Here is a 22,104-nt window from a genome sequence, read left to right as displayed (position 1 = left end):
CACAGGGATGGTGTTGGCCCTCTAGAAACAGGCAGGGACGGTGGTCTGCTGCAGGAGAGGTTGAAGATATCCGAGAAGATCTCTGCCAGTTGGTCTGCACATGCTCTGAGTGCAGTTTGCAGTCTGGTCCCATCGCTTTCCTTGGATTCACACGAAGGAAAATTGGTCTGACCTCTGATGCAGTAACTGTTGGGATAGGTTCATCAGGACTTATCGGAATTGGTGTTCCCTCTCCGCCAAAATTCTGCTCAAAGTGAGCATAGAAGGCATTGAGATGATCTGGGAAGATGTGTCATCGTCTGCTATCTTGCACTGTCTCCTTTTAGAACCTGTGATGTCATTCAGGCCTTGCAGTAGTCACCGAGTGTCTGTCTGGGTCTCTAGTTTGAATCGGTATTGGTCCTTGGCTGTCTTAATGGCTCTGCGAAGGTCATACTTGGATTCCTTATATTTGAGTGAGTCTCCTGATCTGAAGGCCTCACACCTGGTTTTTCGCAGGTTCTGTATGTCCTGATTCATCCAGGGTTTCCTGTTGGGGAACACCCAGATTGACTTCCTCGGTATGCAATCCTCCACACACTTGCTGATAAAGTCTGTGATGGTGGTGGTGTACTGGTGGATGCTCCAGTTTCCTCACACAGTTCAAAGATGTGCAGTTAGGTGGATTGGCCATACTGAAATTGTCCATGATGTTCAGGGATGTGTTCAGCTGGGTGGATTAGCCAGAGCTACAGGATGCGATAGGGTCTGGGTCTGGGTGGGATTCTCTTCGGAGCATTGATGGGCCAAATGGCCTCCCATAGGAATTTTATGATTTTGTGTAATTTTCTTCAGTTCCTCCTTCCAATCCTTTTTTAATAGAGATAGATTCATCAATGAGCAAACCGGTTGAGAAACATTTTAATGTTAACCCATCGTAATTTTGAGGAATTTTATCTGACTTCCCTTAACCCACCTCTATTCAAGAAAGAAAATCCCAATTTCCTGAGATGATGTGCAAGTGCTGGTGTTAGACTGGGGTGGACAAGATCTGAAGTCACACAGCACCAGGATATCATCCAAGATATGGTGCTGCTCCAAAAGCTTTGATTTCAAATAAACCTATTGGACTATAACCTGGTGTCTCATGATTTCTGACCAATATATTGGGTAAACAAAGACCAGCTGTTCATCCAGTTTTCTCCACTGTGTCACCTCTGTACAAAGTTTTTTCTCAATTCTATTTCCAAAGTTCAGATGAGGTACTGTTGAAAGGAGAAAGCGAGCAGTGTCATAGAGAATCTCACTGGTTTTATTTTAAATTGGTTAAAATCAAGGTAAGGAGAAAAGAAAAGTGTCCTTTTTGCAAAAGAGTATTCCTCACCAGTGGAAAATATTTCAAGGGTCAGGCTGCAGGGAACAAAGCAGGAAATTAATGAAAGGGAAGTAGAGGTGCCAGATACGAAGTGCAAAGACAAACAAATACAAAGTCAGTGAGCCAACAGAGCAAGGTTGGTGCACACAAGGGATGAAAGAATGAGTGAGTAGGAATAAATATGGGTGGGTAGGAGGAAGCAAAATAAGCATGGCTGGAAAGGTGGAGAGATTGAGAAAGGAAGGTAGAGACCGGAAGCACCAATCTGCTCTTACTGCTTAGGCATTTTGATTTTTGTTGTCCTTGTTTTGTTTTGGTTAACAGCGTGTGGCTTCCTAAAATGGGTTTCTAACTAGAATGTCATGGAGCTCTTACCAGGGTGTAAAAGCTGTACAGTTGTCATCCTGTGCTTTGTTCTCACTGAAGAATAGCAATAGTTTTCAAGCGTTGAAATGGGTTTGTAAAAGGAAAAGGTTTGGGAAGCTCTGTTTGGTGTGTTCATTGCTCCAAAAGCTAGTACTTCCAGATAAACCTGTTGGACTATAACGTGGTCTTGTGTGATTTTTAACAATTATTTTTATGATGAATTATGTGTTCGATCAACACGGTGTGTCTAGGAAAGATAAAATCTACATAGAATTGAGTCAAAGTGAATTTGTTTGCATATGTTTTATGTTTTGATGAAATATACTAGGATGATTAAGCCTGTGAATGAACTGTGGGAGCAGCTTGGTGCTGTGTGTGTGAGTTGGGGGTGTGCTTGTGCTGATGGGATGGAGTCAGTGTACCTTACACAGTGGCGCCAGTGCAGCCGGCGTGACTCAATAAGTTTTGACATTTTGCCACAATGGAATAAACAAAAAGTGCTGAGCAGGGTCATTGGGGTCGCTGAAGACGAGGAGCGAGTGTCATGTTTCAGAGTGGAGACTGACTAAAGGAATGTCCAGAACCATACGTTTTGTGTATTGTATGTGCTGAGATTATCAGCTGAAATCTTTTACTTCTCAGTGTTGTTATTAACTCTTGCCATACCAATTTGCTAACATGTTTTGAGTTTTGTTACTTGCTGCTATGTTCATGTACTGTCGCAATTTTAAATGTGATGAAATGAGAATTGAGCATGTTTGTTACTTGTTATTACAAGCCTAATGTGTTTTGAAAACCCAGATAAGCCAAATCTGAATGTTTCCACCTGCACTCCCCTTTGAAGGCATGAATGTGCTAGTTCTTGCTCGAGTTTAGGTTCTGCAGATATTGTTGCCCTCCATTTTATTGCCAAAGCGACCATTCCTTACGGAGTCAGCCCAAGGCCAAGAATGTCAACAGCATATTTGATGACGGGTCTTCAGTCAAACTTGATGCTGCACTTACCCAACACTTGGAAGCATATCCAGTTTCCAGCAGGACAGTAATCAGGAGTTCAAAACCATCCCAATAATCTCTCAGTGACCTGAGTACGCTGCAGCCAGTTGCCATGCTCTATTACTGAAAACAACAATTGCTGAAGATCAAAATGAGCCAGACAGCATCCATGGAGTGAGAGCACGTTAGCATTTCAAGTCGAGACAACCCACTGTGATCTCCATCTGTATTTTCAGTGCAGATTTATCTGTAGTAATTTATTCCTGCAGTGCTCTATCACCTTCGCTGAAATCAGCTAGCTCAGTAGGCTGTGAATGAAATGTAGTAGTTCCAATATATTCTACATTGTATCAGACAAAAAGATGTCAGAGCATGTTGTAACAACTGCAGGCAGGGATCTTTTGCTCCTTGGCATCATTAGGTAGCTCTTTGGTGAGTTAGGCATCAAAAGAACATTCTACACTACAACCTTGATTAACCGAATGAGATGGGTTGGGAGTGTTTTGTTTGGATAACTGATCTGATCATAAATAAGCGGTAATTTGAGTGCCAGTCATCGAACGTGCCTTGTTTACCTGGCAATGCATGCCATAATACCCTTCATCTGATAGCTGAATGTTGAGTTGCCTAATGCCGTATTTTACTAAATTTGGAAGTTTACCTATATATTAAGTCAGATGACAAACTCTACAATCTGTTTACACTGAAAGCAAAGATATAAAATACAACCATTCTTGACCAGAAATTCCTTGTATCCAGATGATAGCCAGTAAATCAGAAGTTTAACTACAATGTTTCATGGATTTTCTCTTCCGTGCCTGTAATTTGATCCTGTCATTAAAAATGTCTTAGATAGAGGATCTGGATTGGAGGACCAAGTTTTCTTTGCTATAATTTTCTTTGTTCTTTCTTTGTTTCAGAGATAATCTTGGGCACTGAAAAACCTTTTTAAGTTGTATAGTCTTGGAATTTTACAATAAAAAAGTGGCCATTTGACCCATCATGTCAGTACCAGCTCCCAAAAGAGCCACCAAGCTATTCCCAGCCTCCCAGCCCTACCTTCCAAAATTCAACCTTTTCAAATATATATCCAGCTGTCGTTTTAAACAGCCTGTGGAGTGTGCCATCACCGCTATCCCAGGTAGCATGTTCCAAACCCTAACAACTTTGAGGAAAGAACTTTCTCCTCATCTCATTCTGAGCTCTCTTGCTGACAGTCTTGAAATTGTGACCCCTGGCTACTGACCTATATGCTAGTGGAAACAGAATGTCCTTCACTGTCATAATTGTTCATAATTTTGAATAGCTGAGTTCTTGCATCAGGGATGGCATCTTGGGAACTTCACATATCTTTGGTAAGAAGTTGATTATGAGTATTAGAGGAAAGTTTGAGGATGTGGTCAGGTTCTTCTGAATGCAGTTTGCTTCTGTTTGCAACACTGGAAGATCAATTCAGACTCCTAAGCACTGCAGATGATTTGGTGGAAAACAAATCATTTTCAAAAGGCCTGCATGTTTAGTAGCAGGGAGCAGAACTGATGGAAAAACACCAGGCTAGTTCAAGCTTTATGCTGAAGCTATTGGGTTTTCCAATGTAGAAGGACATGGTTAAGCTTTAGTATAAATGTATTTGATGATATTTTGTTAAGTAGCGTTTGGAATTGATGGAATTTTAATTGTGTTTGCATTTCAGGTCGCTGGCAGGAAAGGTTTCCCTCATGTGATCTATTCCCGACTCTGGCGCTGGCCAGATTTGCATAAGAATGAGCTAAAGCATGCTAAATTCTGCCAGTTTGCATTTGACTTAAAGTACGACAGTGTCTGTGTCAACCCATACCATTATGAGAGGGTCGTCTCACCAGGAATTGGTGAGTGGTGAAGTGTTATAAGCTTTAACAGAATTCACAAAGAGCAGAAAAGCACAATAATTTAAAGTTGTTAACCTTGCACCTATTTGTTTCCATTCCATAAGGGTGGCACGATGGCTCAGTGGTTAGCACTGCTGCTCAGCACCAGGTTCCCAGTTTTGATTCCAGCCTTGGATGACTGTCTGTGTGGAGTTTGCACATTCTCCCCATGTCTGCGTGGGTTTCCTCCGCGTGCTCCGGGTTCCTCCCACAGTCCAAAGATGTGCAGGTCAGGTGAATTGGCCATGCTAAACTGCCCATAATGTTAGGTGCATTAGTCAGAGGGAAATGGGTCTGGGTGGGTTACTCTTCGGAGGGTTAATGTGGACTGCTTGGGCCGAAGGGCCTGTTTCCACACTGTAGGGAATCTAATCTAAAACTTTGTGTGATGGTGCCAGTCAGTTTCTGCATGGGAAAGGAGAAGTACTTGGGCATACACTGCTGTCATTATACTGAAGTCACACTCTTAAGTATTCCGCATTCTGGGAAATTAGTGAGAAGGCTATACATCAAGAAGTAAGTGTTAAAGCTCAAATTTTATAGGCACAAGATAAACCGAGGAAGCTAAATTCATAGCTTTTAGTTTCTAAGAGATTGAGCTAGATGTAATGATTGTTGTGGTTCTGTTTGCTGAGCTGGGAGTTTGTGTTGCAGACCACTGGTACCACTATAAATGCCGGAGGAAACATCACAGAAGCGCTTCACAGGAGGCTCCCAAGCACTGAGCATGTCACCTAGACAGGGAACGAAACATCTGCAACACAAATTCCCAGCTCGGCGAACAGAACCACAACAACGAGCACCCGAGCTTCTAATCTTCTCACAAACTTTGAAGATGTAATGATTGTCTGAGGTGTTGAGGACTCGTCACTGAAAAAAATCGCTGAATGAAGAAGTGAGAAACCTTCGAGTTGATGATGGGCCAACCACAGCGTAGATATTGATTTAGCAAGAAATTGTGTAACTGAGGAGATTGCCTCTTCAGAAATGCATGAAGCTAGACCCCAAAAAAAGGATTTTGGAGTTGCCCAGGCGAAGCGTTAGAATTATTACAATTGTTTAAAGGTTGAATTCATGGAGTATTTATTGTAGCAAACCTGTCAAATGGACACATGAACAATCACAGTGAAAGCATTGAAATTAGCCAGACCCCTAAAGGGAAATGTTGATAGTTTCTATATGTGAAAGAGCAGCACAGCAATTAGTGAAGTGACTAGTTAAAAGCCCCATGTTTCAGAGAAGGAAATAGGAACTGTAAGGAGAAGAGCAGAGATTATGATGGCTGAGATAAATCTGGTGTTACATCTCTCTTCTTCCCCGCACCCCCCCCCCCCCACCAAAAAAAACATTTTCAGAGGACAGCAGGGATGGTTTTGCACTGTGTACAGGGAAATACTGGGATGAAAATTCCAGTCAGCTGCTATCTTTCAGAATTGCATCTCAGGAACATATGGAGCATCTGACTAGTTGCAGAGTAAAGCCATTGCATGCCTTATGCATGGTGAAAGCAGTATTGCTTTGTAGTTGGCCACAAATAATGGGTGCCAGGAGGTATGAACTGTCCTTTCTCTCTCTGCTGCTTTCTCTTCCTCCAGACTCCAGTAGACACTAAAAATTCTCTATTTTTCTGTTCTGCAGGTGTCAGTCTCCAGAACACAGGTTAGTACTTCAAGTTACTTGTTTGAACCTGATAATGTTTTTACATGCACTGTCAAGACACTCTATTCAAAGTTTCATAGTAATTGAAGCAGGAGTAGGTCATTTTGCCTGTTGAGCTTGCTCTACCATTCATTAAGATCATGGCTGATCTATCCATCATCTCAGCTCCTCCTACTTGCATTATCCCCATAACCCTTAATTCCCTACCATGCAAAAATCCATCCAACTGTGTCTTGAACATATTTAAAGAGGCTGCCTCTACTGCTTCCTTGGGCAGAGAGTTCCATCGATTCACTCCTCTCTGGAAAAAACAATTCCTCCTCATCTCTGTCCTAAATCTACTACCCTATAATCTTAAGGCCATGTCCCCTAGTTCTGGTTTTGCCAGCAGAACAACTTGTCTATCTATATCTTATCTATCCCTTTCATAATTTTATATGTTTCTATAAGATCCCCTGTCTTTTATCTAAATTCTAGAGAGTACAGTCCCAGGAGACTCAACCTCCCCCCATAGGATAACCCCCTCATCTCCAGAATCAATCTAGTGAACTTCCTCTGCACCACTTCCAAAGCCAGTATATCCTCCTTCAAGGAAGGAGACCAGAATTGGCGCACAATACTCTAAGTGTGGCCTCACCAACACCTTGTACAATTGCAGCAGAACCTCCCTGCTCTTAAATTCAATCCTATGAGAGTGAAAGCCAATATTCCGTTTGCCTTCCTGATTACCCATCACACCTGCAAATCAACTTTTAGTGATTCATGTACAAACACTCCTAAGTCTTTCTGCACAATAGCATGCTGCAATCTTTCACCTTTTTAAATCATGCTCTGACCTATTATTTTTACTTACAAAGTGAATAACCTCACATTTACCAACATAGTATTCCATCTGCCAGACTCTTGCCCACTCATTCAACCTATCTAAATCTCTCTGCAGACCCTCCACTTCCTCTGCACAGTTTGCCTTTCCACTCAATTTAGTGTCATCAGCAAACTTGGATATTCTGCCACTCTGCTGAGAGGATTTATGCAACCTCTATATTGATAAAGGAGCACTGTGGATTATTGCTTCATAAACCTACATGAATGGCCGTGTGGAGAGTAAAAAACATTGACTGAGTGAGTTTAGATAGAATACAGCTTTACATTGTTACTTCTGTGGCTCAAGTGTTTTCTCAAATCAAAAAAAGCCAAGTGCTGTAGTTAATGTGGCAGCATGGACGTGTCGTGTTGAAAAAACTCTATGAACACATGATTCCTAGGTAATTCATAGCAATGTTATAGCACCAAACCACAGAAGTCAATATTATAGTTGATGGCCAAAAGCCTGGTCAAAGACATCCGTGTAATAAAGGAGAAAAGAGAGAGAGGCTTCAGAAGGCTTCTTGAGCTTGGGGCACTATGCTCCACCGCTGGCCATGAAAATTCAGGACATTCAAGGCAAAATGAAATTGGTTCACTATCTTGCAAGGTTTTGGGACTGGAGGAGATGGAGAGGGATGGGTGGACCTTTGAAAGCAAGGTTGTGAATTTTAAAATCAAAGTGTTACTTAACCATTTAGGAATGTACGTCAGCAAGCACTGATAGGTCAACTTAATGATGTGCATTAGAAGTCTTCAATAACCCTCAAGAATACAAGTAATACAATGTATGAACTGAGCCACTGCTGGGTTGGAATATTCGTTTGTAGAGATAAGAGATTTGGATGACCACTTCAGTGACAGATGAGCTGAAATCAAGGTGAAGCCACGTAGTTGTTACAGAGGTTGTAATAGATCATAGTGGTTTCGCAGATGTGTAGCTAGAAACCTACCTGGATGTCAAATCTGACACCAATATGAATGTGAGTGAGTCGTGAGAAGGCTTGTGGTGATTTGTTCCAAATTCTGTCTGACAATGAGTTCTGCATGGTTTGGTTACCTCTGATCAGAGGTGGCCAAGTCAAGAGTTAATAACAGCCACGTGCAAAACGTTCTCAACTAAAACAGGCTGGAGCAGTTCAGGCTGACTTTGTGTCTCCAAGTTTTTGGATCGAATGTCTCAAAGCTGGTGTGGCCTACTTGGTAGAATTCAGGAGATAGAATGGTTACTGGTCACCAGGCGATGAATGTAAATGAGAGAAAGGGGGAATGTGACTGGTTCCTGTAAAAAAACAGCAATCCTGCAGAGAGTGGGTAGTGCAATATACCTATGCTATGGGGTCAGAGTTTTCGTGGTAGAGTAATGTTAATGTTAAAGGGCGGAAGTCGGCTTGGAGCATCAACAAACTGGTCTAGAGAATGAACTCCAGAAGATGTTTGAAGAGAAGTATTAGTGGCGCACTGATGGAGTACTTTGTGAGAGAGCGGAGATTCAGGATTTGTCCAGAATTGGTTTGTAGGGCTGCAGAATTATGATTGTACGCAGCCTGTGCTCACCTTTAACAACAAAGTCTGACCTGCATCTTGGAATACCTTTGCCAATCAATCAAAGCTTTGCTCTGTCGAGACTGGGAAATTGACACTATTCAACAAGACATTGGTTCAGCCGCATTTAGAATACTGTGTACAGTTCTGATCGCCACATTACCAAAAGGATGTGGATGCTTTGGAGAGAAGGTTTACGAGGATGTTGCCTGGTATCGAAGGTGCTAGCTATGAAGGAAGGTTGAGTAGGTTAGGTTTATTTTAATTAGGAAAAGGAGATTGAGGGAGGGACCTGATTGAGGTTTACAAAATCATGAAGAGTATGGACAGGGTGGATAGAGACAAGCTTTTTCCCAGGGTGAAGGATTCAATCACGAGAGGTCACACTTTCAAGGTGAGAGATGGAAAGTTTAAGGGGGATACACATGGCAAGTACTTCACAAATAGGGTGGTGGGAATTTGGAACACGTTGCCAGCAGAGGTGGTAGAGGCAAGCACGGTAAATTCATTTAAGATGTGTCTGGATAAATGCATAAGTAGGTGGGGAGTAGAGGGATACAGAGGCTTAGGAATTGACCGACAGGTTTAGACAGTACATTTTGATTGGCTTAGGCTTGGACGTCCGAAGGGCCTGTCCCTGGGCTGTAAATTTTCTTTGTTCTTAACAACCAGCACAGGTTTTATTTAAAAGGTTATCTTCCACATTAGAGTGAAGTCATGGTTAGAACAATACAGCACAGAACAGGCCCTTCGGCCCACGATGTTGTGCCGAACTTCTATCCTAGATTAAGCACCCATCCATGTACCTATCCAAATGCCGCTTAAAGGTCGCCAATGAATCTGACTCTACCACTCCCTCGGGCAGCGCATTCCATGCCCCCACCACTCTCTGGGTAAAGAACCCACCCCTGACATCTCCCCTATACCTTCCACCCTTCACCTTAAATTTATGTCCCCTTGTAACACTCTGTTGTACCCGGGGAAAAAGTTTCTGACTGTCTACCCTATCTATTCCGCTGCTCATCTTATAAACCTCTATCAAGTCACCCCTCATCCTTCGCCGTTCCAACGAGAAAAGGCCGAGAACTCTCAACCTGTCCTCGTACGACCTACTCTCCATTCCAGGCAACATCCTGGTAAATCTTCTCTGCACCCTCTCCAAAGCTTCCACATCTTTCCTAAAGTGAGGCGACCAGAACTGCACACAGTACTCCAAATGTGGCCTAACCAAAGTCCTGTACAGCTGCAACATCACCTCACGACTCTTGAATTCAATCCCTCTGCTAATGAACGATAATACTCCATAGGCCTTCTTACAAACTCTATCCACCTGAGTGGCAACCTTCAAAGATCTATGTACATAGACCCCAAGATCCCTCTGTTCCTCCACCTGACCAAGAACCCTACCATTAACCCTGTATTCCGCATTCTTATTTGTTCTTCCAAAATGGACAACCTCACACTTGGCAGGGTTGAACTCCATCTGCCACTCCTCAGCCCAGCTCTGCATCCTATCTAAGTCCCTCTGCAGCCGACAACAGCCCTCCTCACTGTCCACAACTCCACCTATCTTTGTATCATCTGCAAATTTACTGACCCACCCTTCGACTCCCTCCTCTAAGTCATTAATAAAAATTACAAACAGCAGAGGACCCAGAACTGATCCCTGCGGAACTCCACTTGTAACTGGACTCCATGCTGAATATTTACCATCTACCACCACTCTCTGACTTCTACCGGTTAGCCAGTTTTCTATCCAATTGGCCAAATTTCCCTCTATCCCATGCCTCCTGACTTTCCGCATAAGCCTACCATGGGGAACCTTATCAAATGCCTTACTAAAATCCATGTACACTACATCCACTGCTCTACCCTCATCCACATGCTTGGTCACCTCCTCGAAGAATTCAATAAGACTTGTAAGGCAAGACCTACCCTTCACAAATCCGTGCTGGCTGTCCCTAATCAAGCAGTGTCTTTCCAGATACTCGTAAATCCTATCCCTCAGTACCCTTTCCATTACTTTGCCTGCCACAGAAGTAAGACTAACTGGCCTGTAATTCCCGGGGTTATTCCTATTCCCTTTTTTGAACAGGGGCACAACATTCGCTACTCTCCAGTCCCCTGGTACCACCCCAGTTGCCAGTGAAGACGAGAAGATCATTGCCAACGGTACTGCAATTTCCTCTCTTGCTTCCCACATAATCCTAGGATATATCCCGTCAGGCCCGGGGGACTTGTCTATCCTCAAGTTGTTCAAAATGTCCAACACATCTTCCTTCCTAACAGGTATCTCTTCTAGCTTATCAGTCCGTTTCACACTGTTGTGGAACATCTGGACACTCCAGGAGAAACTTAATAGGTACAGACCTGAGCATTGCACTACTATCATCATTTGGAAATTTGGGTGCTTCAGTGTTACATTTGTCACCCTAACTGAGACGCAGCATGCACAACAAGGCCAAGTGAAGGAACAATGCAACAGCTATAACTTTTTCTGGAAGCTGTCTCTATAGGGTGAGCTTCGTCATCCAAACTGACCTTCTCCGGCACCTTAGTGACTTCGACCTACCCAGCTCACCCTCACAAGTAGAAGCAGAGTTTCAAAGACCTCAGTCCTCTCTGAAAGAGAAAATTGGCTTATTTCTATTTTAAATGGACCACCCTTTATTTTTAGATATCTCAAGTTTGACTCCGTGATTGGCACTGCTGCCTCATAGTGCCAGGGACCTAGGTTCGATTCCAGCCTTAGGCAATTGTCAGTGTGGAGTTTGCACATTCTTTCTGTGTCTGTGTGGGCTTTCTCCGGTTTCCTCCCACAATCCAAGGATGCACAGGCTAGGTGAATTGGCCAAGCTAAATTTCCCCTGGTGTTCAAGGATGTGCAGGTTAGGTGCATTAGTCAAAAGTAAATGTAGAGTAATTGGGTGGGGGAGTGAGTCTGGGTGGGTTGCTCTTTGGAGGGTCGGTGTGGACATGTTGGGCTAGAGGGCCTGTTTCCACACTGAGAGACCCCATGATGACTCAGAAGCTTTGAAATGGACGAGGCCGTATCCTGTCCACATCCAACTTATCAAGATCTCTCAGGCTCTTGTATGTCTCAATCAAGTCCTCTCTTCCTCTTCTAGACTGTAGTAGGTACAAACCTAACTTAACCTGTCTACTCGGTCTTCATAAGCTTACCCACCCATTCCAGGGTCACAGTTCAAAGGTACAGGGTAGGCCAAGTATGTATGAGATTAAGAGAAAGTTCTTCTTCATTCAGTGTGTGAGCCTGTAAAATTCTCTGTCAGAGAAAGCAGTTGAGACCAAAGCATTGAATATTTTCAATAAGGACTTTGACATAGTTCTTGGGGCTAAAGGAATCAAAGAGTATGGGAGCAAGTGGGACCAAGATACAGAATTAGGTGATCAGCCATGACTGTATTGAATGGTAGAGCAGTTTCAAAGGGCTGAATAGCCTACTGCTAGTCCTATCTTCTCTGTTTCTATTAATCCAATGATCCTTCTCTGAACTGCAGCAAGTGTGTTTACATTGTGAAGTACGGTGACTAATTGTGTCTACTGCACTCAAGATTTGATTCACCAGTGCCCTGTACAATTGAAGAACAGTCTGTATAGTTTTGCCTTCAGTGTCCCTCGCAATCAATGATACCATTCTGCTAGTTTTCTTAATTATTTGCTGTACCTGCATCCTCAACTTCTGTGATTCACACACAAGGACACCCAGGCCAGTCCATGTCTTGGAGCTCTGCAATCTCTCATCATTCAGATATAACGTCTTTTGTATTCTTACTGCCAAATTGGATTATTTGGAATTTTCCGCATTATACTCCATTTAGCAGATATTTCCTCACTCACTTAACCTAGTTGTCTATTTATCTCTCTCTCTTTTTGTAGTCTCTTTTTGTCCTCTTCATATTTTATTTTCCTCCCTATCTTTGTATCATCTGTAGATTTGCAAGCCATACCTTTGGTATGTTCTGTTGAATGTCTCACAACTAGTTTGAAGTATACCTTTGAGACATGCTCATAATGGCATAGAAACATAGAAGATAGGAGTAGGAGGAGGCCATTCAGCCTTTCGAATTTGCTCCGACATTAATCACAATGATTGTCCAATTCAGTTGCCTATTCCTGCTTTCTCCCCATAACCTTTGATTCCTTTTGACCCAAGTGCTATATCTAGCCGCTTCTTGAATACGTTCAGTACTTCCTGTGTTAATGAATTCCACAGGCTCACCGCTCTTTGGGTAAAGAAATGTCTCCTCCGTCCTAACTGGTCCACCCTGAATCCTTAGACTGTGACCCCTGGTTCTGGACCCACCCACCATCCTCCTGCATCTACCCTTTCTAGTCCCTTTAGAATTTTGTAAGTCTCAATGAGATTCCCCTTCATTCATCTGAACTCCAGCAAAAACAATCCTAACTGCGGCAATCACTTAATATGTCAATCTTGCCATCCCCACAATCAGCCTGGTAAACCAGTCCTGTACTCCCTCGAGTATAAGAGTGTCCTTCCTTAGAAAAGGAGACCAAAACTGCACACACTATTCTAGATGTACCCTTACCGAGGCCCTGTGTAACTGCAACAAGACATCCCTGCTCTTGGACTTGAAACCTCTCGCAACGAAAGCCAAACTACCATTTGCTTTCTTTACTGCCTGCTACACATACATGCTTACCTTCAGCAACTGGTGCACAAATGCACCCAGGTCCTGCTGCACACTTCCCCTCTCCCAATGTCCAGCCATTCAAGTAGGAATCTGCCTTCTTGTTTTTGCTTCCAAAGTGAATAAGCTTACGCTTATCCAAATTATACTGCTTCTGCCACTGATTTGCCCACTTATCCAACTTGTCCAGATAATTGCTGAAGGACCTCTGCCCTCCTCGTCACAATTCACACTTCCAACCAATTTGGTATTATCCCCCTGCAAACTTTGAGATATTACGTTTTGTTTCCTCATCCAAATCATTAATACATGTTGTGAATAGCTGGGGTCCGAGCACCAATCCCTGTGGCACCCCACTCATTACTGCCTGCCAATTTGAAAAGGACCCATTAATTCCTATTCTTTGTTTCCTCTCTGCCAATCAGTTTCCTATCCATCTCAATATAATTTCCCCAATCCCGCATACTTTAATCTTTGAACAATAATCTCTTAGGCAGGATTTTGTTAAATGCTTTCTGAAAGTCTAAATATATCACACTGACTGGCTCCCCCTTGTCAACTCTACTAGTTATATCTTCATAGAATTCCAACAGATTTATCAAGCATGATTTCCCCATCATAAATCCATGCTGACTATCAGATTCTGCCACTGCCTTCTAAATGCTCCACTGTAAAGTCCTTGATAACAGATTCAAGAATTTTCCCCATTACCACTGTTAGGCTTACAGGTCTATAATTGTGATTTTTGAGAAGATTTGTAGCTCAGATTGAGGTTCAGGTTGTAAGTTTGCTCGCTGAGCTGGCAGGTTTGTTTTCGGACATTTCATCACCATGCTACGTAATATCGTCAGTGAGCTTCCAGTGAAGCCTCACCGGAGGCTCACTGATGATGTTACCTAGCATGGTGATGAAACATCTGAAAACAAACCTGCCAGCTCAGCGAGCAAACTTATAGCCTAGGTCTATAATTCCTTGGTTTCTTCCTACCTCCCTTTTTAAATATTGGAGTAAAGTTAGCTACCCTCCAATCTGTAGGGACTCTTCCAGAGTCTCTAGAATCCTGGAAGATGTCTACTAATGCATCCACTAATTGTGAAGAAACTTTTAAAGTTATTATGTGATGTAGATTATCAGGCCTTGTGGATTTATCTGCCCTTAATCTCCTCAATTTTCCCAGCACCATTTCTCTACTAATATTGATCTCCCTCAGTTCTTCTTTCTCAATAAATCTTGCATTCTCCAACACTTCTGGTATCTGATTTGTCCTCTTTTGTGAAGACAGGACCAAAGGTTGTATTCAGTTGCTCAGCCATTTCTTTGACCCCTGTTATACATACCCCCGTATGTCTTTAGAGGACCTATGTTTGTCTTCACTAATAACTTTCTCTTCACGTATCTATAAAGAACTCTTCGTGTCAGTCTCTATATTCCATGCAAGTTTATTTTTGAACTGCATTTTCCCCTTCTTAATCAATCCTTTGTCCTTTTTTGAATTCTAAATTGCTCCCAATCCTCAGACCTATTATTTTTGCTGGCCAATTTATGTACTTCTTCCTTGGATCGGGTACTAACACTAATTTACTTTGTAATCCATGGATTGGCCCTCTTACCCATTTTGCTTTTGTGCCGGACAGGAATCAACAGTTGTTGCAGCTCCCTTATTGTGTTCCTTGAATGTTTGCCTTTGCCTATCAACTGTCATCCTTTTTAAGTAACTCTCACCAGTATATCAAGGCCATCTCATGCCTCATATCTTCATAGATTCCTTTTTTAAGATTCAGCACCCTAGTCTCCAGTGAGTTTTGAGAAGATTTGTAGCTCGGGTTGTGGTTCTGGATATAAGTTTGCTCGCTGAGCTGGAAAGTTCCTTTTCAGATGTTTCGTCACCATACTAGGAAACATCTTCAGTGAGCCTCCTAATTAAGCACTGGTGGTGTAGTCCGCTTTCTATTTTTACCCTAGTCTCCAAATCAACTTTCTCACTCTCCATCTTGATAAAAAAAATTCTATCATGTTATGGTGGCTTATACCCAAGGGGTCTCTCACAGCTAGATTGGCAATGATTCCCTGTTCACTACACAGTATCCAGCCGAAGATGACCTTCTCCCCAGTTGGGCCCTCCAAGAAAACCATCCCATATACACTCCAGGAATTTCTCATCTTCGTCATTGTAGCTCATTTGATTTTCCCAGTCTATGTGCAGATTAAAATCATCCATGATCACAGATATTCCCTTATCACATGCATCTGTAATATCCTGTTCAATGCCATTCCCAACATCACCACTGCAGATGGTCTGTATATGACACCTGATCATGTTTCTTGCCCCTTGGTATTTCTCAACTCAACCCATACAGACTGCATATTGTCAGAGCTGATATCCTCTGTCACTATTGTGTTAATTTTGTCTTTAACCAGCAAAGCCACTCCACCAGCCTTTCCTTTTTGCCTGTCCTTCCTAAATACTGAATCCCCTGGGACATTCAGTTTCCATCTCTGGTCACCCTGCAACCATGTTTCTGTAATCCCAATTATATCATCCCTGTTTACATCTGTCTGTATGATTTAGTTAATTAATCCCCTTTGTTTTGAATGCTTGTTGCATTTAGATACGAGGCTTTTAAATTTGTTCCACTGGTAAATTTCCCAACTTTTTTATAAATCCTTGGTGCATAAAGATGTTCACTTGTTCTGTCACTGAAAGGTGTTCTGTCCCTCACCTTTATTGTCTGATAACCATCTGCCACATCATGGACCTGCAGTCTTAGCTCCTTCTTCAATTTGGGGTTTTTCCCTTGAACTGAACTGATTCCCCCCCCCCCCCCCCCCCCCCCCCCCCCCACCATCACCGCCGCCCTCTGGCGTATATAGCCCAAGTTATGCAACTTGCTAGAATTCTGGTCCCAGCACAATTTAGATGAAGGCCATCCCATCGGAACAGGTCCCTTCTTCCCCAGTACTCGTGCCAATGTCCCATGAATTCAAACCCATTTCTCCCACACCAATCTTTGAGCCATACATTTGCCTGCATAATCTATACCATGTGACCTGAAGGTGTGAAAGTCTTTGCTCCATCTTAAATGGGGCATGGTGAACTGATGAAAGCATGTTATTGTTGGTAATTGCCTACTTGAATATTAGCTCAAATACTGAAGTGTCCAGTGACTGTAATATATGTATCTATCAGGAACTGTAATAAACCTATGTTTTTCTTTTTAAGTACCATGTTATCCAGATCTTATGGGAGCAAACATAAGCATTGCTGCATCAGGCACAGATACCCGACGAGAGGCAAAGCCCACATCACGGTGGGAGATCATCTTCACCCAAGTCACATAGAGTAAACCGTTGAGGCCCCAACACTGTTCTATGTGGCCAGTTATTACATCTTGCCAATCTCTCTGCTTCCTGTTAGCCAGCCAGTTTTCTATTCATGCCAATATATTAATCTCCTAACCCATGAGCTTTTCCACAAAAGCCTTTATCAAATGCTTTCTGGAAACATAAGTACAAAATAACCACTGATTTCCCTTTGTCCTCAAAGACTCCAATAGATTGGTTAAACATGATTTACTCTCCACAAAGTCATGCCGACTCTGCCTGATTCCTTAAATATCCTTCCAAACTGTCGTGCTGTAACATTTTTCCATAACAGCTTCTAACATTTTCCCTAAGACATATTTTAAGTTGACTCATCTGTAATTTTCTACTTTCTTCCTCTGGGATTCTCAAGGCATTAAACTTGCCACCTTCCAATCTAATGGGACTTGCCATGAATGTAGAGAGGTGTGGAAAATTAAAGCTAATGTGTCAACTATCTCACAAACTTCTTTTTACAAGACCTGAGGGTGAGGGACTTGTTAGTTCGCAATTCCAACAATTTATTCAGTCCCAGTTTTGTGGTTATTGTCATTTTCCAAAATTTGGAAAATGAAATATACCATACCAACGTTTCACCTTTGTCTACACTACAAGTAACATTCTCAAAAATCTCCAAGTTCATCAAACATGACAGATATTAAGTCATTAGGTCTGTAGTTCTTCATTCTCCCTCTCCCTCTCATCTCAAGTAATGGAGTTACATTTGCTACTTTACAGTCTGCAGGAGTCTTTCCAGAGTTGTTTTTGAAAAGTGAGTAATACTTAAAGTTTCATGCTGGAGATGATTTAAATGGTGGAGGCTGGTACATTGAACACTGACTGGTTGGAAGCTGCTTCTGCAGGGAATCAGTTGTACCCAACATTGTTTCAGCTGTCAACAACTAGTACTATGAAGTAATAGCAAAACATAGCCAAACAAAATACCAAAGACGATTACAGGCCAATTGCCATATCCACAGGTCTAGTTTCTGCAGTTTCAGTTACCTGCGGCTTACCGTTGCCTGAACATATTACAGGGAACATTCCAGAGACAGGGGGTTGCGAGAAGGTAAATTTCCCATTTAAATGAATGGGTTCACAACTATCCGCGGTTTCGGCCTTCCACAATAGGTCTTGGGACATACCCCCTGTGTGTACGGCAGGCTACTGTATGTTTTAAATTGTGACACAACTTTTTTTCACACCTGTCTTGAATTCTAGATACTGTTCCTTGTGCTTTTCTTCATTTTCTGGTCATCAACTGAATGTAATCTAAATTATTTGCTTGATTATGTGCTAGCTCCTCCTACTCGTTTGGTGAAGGATGAATTTGTGCACGAATGTGTACAGTTGGATGGACCGCAAGTCATGCCACATCCTGAGGAACATCGGCTTCAGCCAGTCAAACACCCGACTAACACACGACCATCTTCTGAAACCTACGTCCAGCCCCTCCCACCTCCAGTACTTTCCTTACCAGAGACATCTAGAGCCACTGTGCATAGCTATCCCAACATTCCAATGTCTCCTCCTCGTGAGTACATTATGTTTTACTGAATGCTCACATACTACAATAATACCTGATAATGTTGTTTCACTGCTCATGGATTAAATGCAATGGGTCAAAAACAATTGAAATGTTCTGTAAAGGTTTTGTGAAACTGTTATGCTAACATAATATGTAGCTGCTGAGAGCCACCACAGCATGTTGCTGAGTGTGGTTATGATGAGGGCACAGCCAAATAAGGATGTGGGGAATATACTGCTTATTGCTGATTATTGTGGAGAATTTTGTGACAGTTTGCTTATACTTTTCACCATTAGTTAGATTCTTTACCTTTCTGCCATTGTTATACATATAAATAAGAGTAATTAAATATTATTAGTGTTCAGTCCAGCATCTATTCAGTGCGTCTCAGTCTGGTATATTTCCATAGATAGAAAGCATGTCATAAACTGCTAATTGTGTTTTGGGATGGTACATTAGAACTGGAACTCTTTCCCCACCCCAATTTGACAACTGTTTATTCTGTTTGTGTGCTGGCCGCTGCCTATGTCTTGTCGGCACCTTATTAACTGCCTTCTGGAAATCCAAATACACCACACCTACAGATTTCCTTGTTACTTCCTCAAATAACTGTACTAAATTAGTTCAAGATGATTACCCATTCACAAAATCGCGCTGACTTTGATGCAACGGTATGTTCTAAGTGCCCTGCTGAACCACTTTCCTTGTGCCAGATGTCAACAAACTGGCTCATTGTTCTCTCTCCTTTCTTGAATACAAAAGTTATGCATGATATTTTACAAACTGTTGGAACCTTTTCAGAGTAAAGGAATTTTGGAAAATTTTAACCAAAGCATCTGCTTTCTCAGCAGCTACCTTTAGGACCCTGGCATGCAGGCCATCATGTATGGAGACATATCGAACTTGTTCTCATTATTTTCTCAATGTTTTTTCCTTGCTGAATAATTGTTTTACATTTCTCTCTACCTTTCATCTCTCTATTTACAGGTGTTTCTGAGCTGTTACTTGTGCCTTTTACAGTGAAGAGAGTGTGGTGTTGGAAAAGCACAGCAGGTCAGGCAGCATCCAAGGAGTAGGAGAATCGATGTTTCGGGCATGAGCCCTTCCTAATGAAGGGGCTTATGCCCGAAACATCGATTCTCCTGCTCCTCAGATACAGCCTGACCTGCTGCGCTTTTCCAGCACCACACTCTTGACTCTGATCTCCAGCATCTGCAGTCCTCACTTTCTCCTTCTATAGTGAAGACAAATACAAAATATCTCTTTAAATAAAACAAAGAATTGTAGATGCTAGAAATCGGAAACAAAAACACAAATTGCTGGAGAACTGAAGAAGCATCACTGGACTCTAAACATTAGCTCTGATGTATTACCACGGATGTTGCTGGACCTGCTGAGTTTCTCTGGCAGTTTTTGTTTCTGTTACAAAATGTCACTTCACGTAACCACTGGTTCTTTATTTGGCAAGGGAGTAATGCATTTCAAATAGCTTGATTGAAGAATTACTTGAACATTTAAAATTGGGATATAAATGTAAATAACCCCACTTTGTTTTTCTCTCTCCCAGCTACCAACAATTCTCTCATTCCTATGAATCACAGCGAGGCTTTATTACAGATTGCCCCATCACTGCAACAGATGGCACCTCCCCCAACTCCACCTCCCCCCGCCCCCCCCAATCCATCTCAGCAAAATGGATATCCGCCACCAAAGCAGCCTTACCAGAGTAAGTACCTGTGCTTTCAAAGGCTTTTGGAATTGAGGTAAAACCTGGCAAAATTATTTCTCTCGTTTTTTTGAACTGAGCATAGAACGTTCCAGCGAGTACAGGCCCTTTACCCCTCAATGTTGCACCAACACGTGAAAATAATCTGATGCCCATCTAACCTACACCATTTCATTATTATCCATATGTACGTCCAATGTCCTTTTAAATGCCCTTATTGTTGGCGAGTCTACTACTGTTGCAGGCAGGCTCTTCCATGCCCCGACTACTGAGTAAAGAAACTGCGCTGATATCTGTCTTAAATCTATCACCCCTCAGTTTAAAGCTATGTCCCCTCATGCTACCCTTCACCATCCGAGGGAAAAGGCTTTCACTGTCCACCCTATTTAACCCTCTGATTTTCTTTTATGTCTCAATTAAGTCACTTCTCAGCCTTCTCCTCTCCAATGAAAACAGCCTCACTTACCTTAGCCTTTCCTCGTAAGACCTCTTTCCATACCAGGTAACATCTTAGTAAATCTCCTCTGAACCCTTTCCAAACTTCACATCCTTGCTATAATGCGATGATCAGAACTGTACGTAATACTCCAGGTGCGGCCTTAACTAGTGTCTTGTACAGCTGAAGCATGGCCTTGTGGCTCTGAAACTCAATCCCCCTACCAATAAATGCCAACACACCATATGCCTTCTTAACAATCCTATCAACCTGGGTGGCAACGTTCAGGGATTTATGCACCTGGACAATAACGTGTCTCTGTTCATCTACACTACCAAGAATTTTACCGTTAGCCCAGTACTTTGCGTTCCTGTTACTACTTCCGAAGTGAACTATCTCGCACTTTTCCGCATTAAACTTCATTTGCCTCTTCTCAGCCCAGCTCTGCATCTTATCTCTGTCCCTCTGTAAACTGCAACATCCTTTGGCACTATCCACAACTCTACCGACCTGAATGTCATCCACAAATTTGCTAACTCCTCCTCCTACGTCCATATCCAGATCACTTATAAAAATGACAAACAACAGTGGCCCCAAAACAGATCCTTGTGGCACACCACTGGTAACTGAACTCCAGGATGAACATTTCCCATCAACCACCACCCTCTGTCTTCTTACAGCTAGCCAATTTCTGATCCAAACCACTAAATCACCTTCAATCTCAAAACTCCATATTTTGTGCAATAGCCTTCCGTGTGGAACCTTACTGAAGTCCATATACACCACATCAACTGCTTTACCACCATCCATTTGTTTTGTCACCGTCTCGAAGAACTCACAATGGTTATTGAGGCACGACCTATCCTTCGCAAAACCGTGTAGACTATCCCTAATCAAATTATTCCTTTCCAGATGATGATAAATCCTAACTCTTATGACCTTTTCCAGCACCTCACCCACAACCGAAGTAAGGCTCACTGGCCTCTAATTACCAGGGTTGTCCCGACTCACTTTCTTAAACAAGGGAACATTTGCTATCCCCCAGTCTTCTGGCACTAGTCCTGTCAACAATGACGACATAAAGATCAAAGCCAAAGGCTCTGCAGTCTCCTCCCTGGCTTCCCAGAGAATTTGAGGATAAATCCCATCTGGCCCAGGGGTCTTATCTATTTTCAGGTCTTCCAAAATTGCTGAAACCTCATCTTTGTCACTTCAATCCCATCGAAGATTGTAGCCTGTGTCTCCATATTTTCACTAACGTTACCTTTTTGCAATGTGAATACTGACGAAAAGTATTCATTAAATGCTTCCCCTGTGTCTTCAGATTCCACACACAACTTTCCACTACTGTCTTTGATGGGCCCTTATCTTACTCTTACTCTAGTAATTCTTGTATTCCTGATATACTTATAGAAGGCCTTAGGATTTTCCTTGGATCCTATCACCCAACAACTTCTCATGTCTCCTCCTGGCTCTTCTTAGCCCTCTCTTTAGATCTTTTCTGGCTAACTTATAACCCTCAAACCCCTAACTGAGCCTTCATGCCTCATCCTCACAGAAACTGCCTTCTTCCTCTTGACGAGAGCTTCAACTTCTTTAGTAAACCATGGCTCCAAATCTCGACAGCTACCTCCCTGCCTGATAGGTATATACTTATCAAGGACCCGCAGTAGCTGTTCCTTGAATAAGC

General features: G+C 42.5%; 1 protein-coding gene across 4 annotated transcripts in view; it reads left to right on the top strand.

The window, feature by feature from the left end:
• The window catches only part of LOC140453977 (mothers against decapentaplegic homolog 4-like), a 138,712-nt gene that overhangs the window by 53,302 nt on the left and 63,306 nt on the right, over nucleotides 1-22,104 (top strand). For all 4 annotated transcript variants that reach the window (XM_072548865.1, XM_072548867.1, XM_072548864.1 and 1 more), the window contains 4 exons: nucleotides 4,410-4,584; nucleotides 6,262-6,282; nucleotides 18,025-18,258; nucleotides 19,820-19,978. In XM_072548865.1, the coding sequence (XP_072404966.1) occupies nucleotides 4,410-4,584; nucleotides 6,262-6,282; nucleotides 18,025-18,258; nucleotides 19,820-19,978 (589 nt within the window). The remainder of the gene's footprint in view (nucleotides 1-4,409; nucleotides 4,585-6,261; nucleotides 6,283-18,024; nucleotides 18,259-19,819; nucleotides 19,979-22,104) is intronic.

Source organism: Chiloscyllium punctatum, chromosome 28 (assembly GCF_047496795.1).
Source record: "Chiloscyllium punctatum isolate Juve2018m chromosome 28, sChiPun1.3, whole genome shotgun sequence".
NCBI lineage: Eukaryota > Metazoa > Chordata > Chondrichthyes > Orectolobiformes > Hemiscylliidae > Chiloscyllium > Chiloscyllium punctatum.
Note: the sequence above shows the minus strand (reverse complement) of the source record. Positions and strands in the feature narration are given on the sequence as shown.